The following is a 5,434-nucleotide window of genomic DNA, read 5'->3' as shown; positions in this document are numbered from 1 at the left end:
CCTGCTTGCAGGGTGAGGTGGTGAGAGTGAGGGGATGAGAGGGTGGGTAAGGGAACGGGCTCACAAGGTGAGCAGGCGAGAATTTCTGAGGGTGAGGTGGTGAGGGTGAGAGGGTGAAAGGGTGAGATAGTAAGGGGTGAGAGGGCAAGGAGGTAAGAGGTGAGTTCACAGGGTGAGGGTGAGATGGCGAAGGGGGTGGCCTTTAAGGGTGAGGGATATGTGGTGAGGGTGAGGGGTGGGCTCACAGGGTGAGGTGGCGTGGGGTGAGGGGTGAGGTGGTGAGGGTGGCAGGCTTCAAGGGTGAAGGTGAGGTGCTGAGGGTGCAGTAATGAGGAGGGATGTGGAGAGGGGGCAGGCAAGGTGAGGGTGAGGTGGGTAGAGGGTGGGCTTAAAGGGTGAGGGTTAGGGGGCGAGCTCACAGGGTGAGGGTGTGGTGGCATTAGTGTAATTATCAGATTCAAATGTGACCTGTACGTATGCCAGACTCATTAAAGGATACGTTTCAGACGTGGAGCTCTACCACGAGGAAACGTGGGAGCTGATGCTACGACGCTGGTCCAAACTAGAGAAGGACTTCAAGACGAAGACTGGCCTGTTCGACATCAGGTGTGATTTTACCCGACCACGCTTTCCTTACCTTACTTATCTATGACTGTTACATTACATAAATTTTTTACCTGATGGTATTTTATTTACTTACCTAACCTTAATATGACTATATATGTTACACCGTGTATATTTTTACCTGACTATGTTTAACTTACTTTTCATCCTTTACTATGACTATATTACACCAAGTATGTTTTTACGTGACTGTGTTTTACTAACTTACCTTACTTTACTATGACTATGTTAGGCTAGGTAGGTTTTTTGTAACTATGTTAGGCTAGGTAGGTTTTTACCTGACCATGTTTTACTTACCTTACCTTACTATGACTATGTTAGGCTAGGTAAGTTTTTACCTGACCATGTTTTACTTACCTTACGCTTCACTGCTCGATTAGTTGATTACCAGTCGTTTTGGCATTGTCGACTTTCTCTCTGTACATCCTTCCGCTGTCTTGCATTGCAGTAAGATCCCGGACATCTACGACTGCATCAAGTACGACATGCAGCACAACCAGATGCACCTGCATTTCGATGACACGGAGGAGCTGTACCTGTGCTCTAAGTCACTCGCAGACATCATCATCCCGCAGGTAGGTGCTGTCTCTCCTGGTGAAGAGAGTAGTGATGTCCCGATGATCGATTATAATCGAAAGTCAGTCGTTTTGCAAGCGATTGACTACTCGCTCGATTATGAAAATAAATAATCGATTATTAAGAAAATGTTAAATTTAATGTGTGTCAATTTTTGTGTTTTTTCGGTTACTTTACAGCTTATGTCTAACCTATACCAAACATAAACAAGTATAATACTGTTACATAGCTTTTAGAATATTGTATGATAAAAAATACTGCATATAATGATTGATATATAATAGGATATATTTCAATATCTGGTAGCTGCAATCAATAACCTAAAATCAATTATCTTTGATCATTGATCGGTGGAGTGTAACCCATGATCGATGATGAAATTCCAACTGATTCCCATCACTAGAAGAGAGGGCCCATTTATTTTTCTATTGCCGACAGCTGACAAAGGTCGTGCACTTATTTCAGCGAGTAAACACGATTTTTCTAGGATGCAAAATGTTCCAGTCATTCAAGTCTACCTATTTCTCAATCCTAGCTGACACTCTGCGTAACAGGCGTGCCGTAACATCTGTTCAGAGATCTCTATTATTCACTCCTGATCTGCTGATACTGTAAAAACCCGTGTAGCAACAATGCCGTGTGAGGCCTGCTCTGTTACGCAGCGTTACTGTTGTATAGGAGTACGGGATCACCGTCGAAGACAAGCTGACCATCTCGCAGGGAATCTGTCTCGCGTTGCTGCGTAAGATTCGCAGCGACATTCTCAACGTAATTACTCCTGACGAGAGCACTCACAGGTGAGCGCACGCTCGTAGTCGCCTTCTTATCACCTTGCAGCTGATTATCACACTCTGATGCACGAGAAGGAGAATGATGGGATGTTTTGCGCGTGTGGAGGAATGGGGAAGGTTCTGTGCGTGTGCGTGTGCGTCCGTGCGTGCGTGTGTGCGTGCGCATGCTCGTATTATTAATTCATTCATTAATGTGTCTAATGTTCAGGCTGAACGACAAGTACTGTAATGTCGCCCGGATGTAAGCCTAATCGTCTATTGTCATAATTAATTAATAGATAATAATTGTGTCTAATGTTCAGGCTGAACCCCAAGTACTCTAAGGGCGTGATGTCGCCGGGCCGCAACGTGCGCACGCGGCTTTACTTCACCAGCGAGAGCCACATTCACTCACTGCTCAACGTGCTGCGCTACGGAAGCCTTGTGAGCAACCCGGAGGATGAGCAGTGGCAGCGGGCGATGGAGTACGTCAGCTCGGTGTCCGAGCTCAACTACCTGACTCAGGTGTGTATAACCCTAACAGTATAGGTGTGTATAACCTAGGTGTGTGGGGCGTGTGTTACGTTTGCTTGGATGGGATACGTCAGCTCAACTACCTGACTCGGGTGTGTGTAGTTGAGCTACCCAATGTGTCACCTATGCTTGGATGAAATAGAGCAGCTTTGTGTTTTAACTTTATTACCTGAATAATGCACATCTTGTTATCTACCCTGCGTGGGGGTGGGGGTGCCTTTGTGAGAAACACGTTTGTTGTACACAATTATAAGTTGTACATAAAAAAATGGCATGTACTAATACTTAATGTCAACTTAGTTAGATGTGTCAGTACAGCTAATATAAGCTCGTATAGTGTTACAATTCTAAATGGTGAGCGTGTTTTATCGTGTTTGCTTTTAGATTGTGATCATGCTGTATGAGGACCCGTCCAAGGATCCGCAGTCCGAACACCGTTTTCACGTTGAGCTGCATTTCTCCCCTGGCGCCATCTGTTGTCTGCCGGAGCATTGCAGCGGCCCTGGATTCAGACCTCACTCTCGCAACGAAAACGTGAGTTTTCTCACCGATTTATCATCGAAGCGATGTGTTTCAATGTTTGATGGTTGTGTCCGTCACATGAGTGCACGCGAGCGGTGACGTCAAGCCTATTCGCGTTGTTAGTGTTGCGTCGTGATGTGTTACCGTCCACCCGATGTCCAGGTGTGTGTATGTGGGAAGCTGAGTGGATGATGATGTGAACATATAGAGTGCAGTCTATGTCGCTGGGGAGATGTATGCATAATGTGTTGTAGATATACCATTGCGTCCTAATTTATTTAGTCTGAATTGCCTAGCATTATGGGTCCGATCGTCAACAATTCTAAATCTAGGAAATCTATGACTTGAAATGAAAATGGGACTACGATTACTTTGAACCAGTGTAACTCTATGTAAAAGAATTACGGTTATTGCGTGATGTAAAATTAATTTATATGCTTCGCTATCTTTGTAAAAGCGCCATTTCATTGCTTACGTTCACTCTGTCTGTACGAAATATTCCGAATTCTATACAGATTTCGTGGGGTTGGACCTATCTTAGAGTTAGGATAAAATCTGGTGGGATTTGGCATTTTACTAACGTTACAAATTTTCTGACAACGGTTTAGGATGACCAGTTGCGACATTCTAGACTTTGGATAATCGTGAGTACCTTTGTGGTCATCGTGACAACGGCTGCCTGGGCAGCATTGGCGGGCCACGGCGTTGCTTTTGTTTCATTAGCAACTGTAGAGGGTTCCGCGACTTGCACTAAAAATAGTAATATTACCTACAATCCCGTGCCGCCGGCCATACTGGTAGTCAGAACACGTGTTACCGATATGCGCTATCTAGCAATTTTACATCGATAGATTGTACATACGATAGTGTTATTATAGTAATCTATATTAGCAGTAAGTGGATCTCGGTTTTGCAGACAGGTTTACCAGCGCGTGTTGGGGTGCTAGAGTTCGATATGATTGTGCAGACCCGGTTTTACAGGGTGTTGCAGGCAGGTTTATCAGCGTGGGTTGGGGTGCTCCGCTAGAGTTCAATGAGATTACACAGGTCCGGTTTTGCAGGGCTTTGCATGCAGTTTTATTAGCGTCGCGAGATTGCACACAACACATATGTTCATGGACTTGAGTTTGTTTACATCGCGAGTGTTCAGAAATTTCACCGATTTTACTGCATGTAGCTATACCAAACGCAGCGTTTTATAACATCTGGTGTATGCATATTTGCCAACTGTCTGAAGTGTACGTAGTATGGACAAGTACTTTGATTCACTAGACAACGTAGCCAAAGCATGCTATCTCGAGAAAATTGTGTGCATTGGGAATCGACACCCGTACGAGAATCGAGCGAGGACCACAACTTGTGCCCATCATGCACGTACTTATTTGGATCTCGTGAATTGACTACCTAACATTCTAGCCCAAACCATTTTATACTCTCAAGGACTTTCAGAACCTCAAAAGCCTGGACGCCTACGATCGACTGCTCTGCGGTTGGGTTAGTGGTGTATCAGTCTACATGATACATCTATCATGTGAACTGTGAGAGTCCCATCTACGTTATCCGAGCACGTGTTATGCACTACCAGTCTCTGACTATACCATCTCTCAATCCGTGCATGGGTCACGATGCGAGAATATGGGACAGGCATCATGTCAGCACACTGTAATTGTATAGCCGGGCTTGGTGAATTCTGTTCACATGTTGCCTCAGTGCTATTTTATGTAGGGATGTCACGGTCAAAGGTGCAATGGGGCCAGGGCAGATTTAGGACCATTTTCTCTGAAGGACAGAAATGGTCTGACAGAGCGGAAATTGAGAAACTTTTTTTGCTCTCTCAGCGGTCCTGACCTACATTTTTTATGGCTTTAATTGAAAGGACCATGAAATGTACTTTCGGCTGAACATGCGACGAGTAAAAGTGTGCGGATAACTTTGACACCTCAAGAGGACAGGGTTAAACATGATTTGTTTCTCGACATGGCATTTCCGCAGAAGTACCTGTGGTGTGGGAAAGCTACCCATTTTACAGTGAGGAATTACGCACACATAAAACTCGTTACTTGAACAACGCTTAACTTATGAGGAGATAATAGAATGACTTATATATGAGATTCTGTAGTGTACATTATGAATAGAGTTGGAATTACAGTCACATAGCACTTCAAATTAAATTACCCAGGAGGAGGCTCCGGATTTCCCAGGACTTAATTTTTCTCATCAAATTTGGCAGCGCAAACTATAGACGCAAGTTGTGTACGATTCTTGACTTATTCCGGTCCACATTGCAATCACTCGTACCTTGTACTGAAATTAGTTTACAGATTATTTGCAATCGTATTGCTGAAATTGGTAATTCTTGCACAGAGCTGCTCTGGGTTGTATCAACGGCAATTGACAGCTAATTTTTT

At 44.4% G+C, this 5,434-nt stretch overlaps 1 protein-coding gene across 1 annotated transcript in view; it reads left to right on the top strand.

Moving 5' to 3' along the window:
• The window catches only part of LOC106819758 (inositol hexakisphosphate and diphosphoinositol-pentakisphosphate kinase 2-like), a 63,014-nt gene that overhangs the window by 40,725 nt on the left and 16,855 nt on the right, over positions 1-5,434 (top strand). Inside the window, exons 17-21 of the mRNA XM_014824352.1 lie at positions 484-606; positions 1,073-1,199; positions 1,879-1,997; positions 2,294-2,495; positions 2,889-3,038. Coding sequence (XP_014679838.1) covers positions 484-606; positions 1,073-1,199; positions 1,879-1,997; positions 2,294-2,495; positions 2,889-3,038 — 721 coding nt within the window. The remainder of the gene's footprint in view (positions 1-483; positions 607-1,072; positions 1,200-1,878; positions 1,998-2,293; positions 2,496-2,888; positions 3,039-5,434) is intronic.

This window comes from Priapulus caudatus, unplaced genomic scaffold (genome assembly GCF_000485595.1).
Source record: "Priapulus caudatus unplaced genomic scaffold, Priapulus_caudatus-5.0.1 Scaffold40, whole genome shotgun sequence".
In the NCBI taxonomy this organism is placed as follows: Eukaryota; Metazoa; Priapulida; class Priapulimorpha; order Priapulimorphida; family Priapulidae; genus Priapulus; species Priapulus caudatus.
Note: the sequence above shows the minus strand (reverse complement) of the source record. Positions and strands in the feature narration are given on the sequence as shown.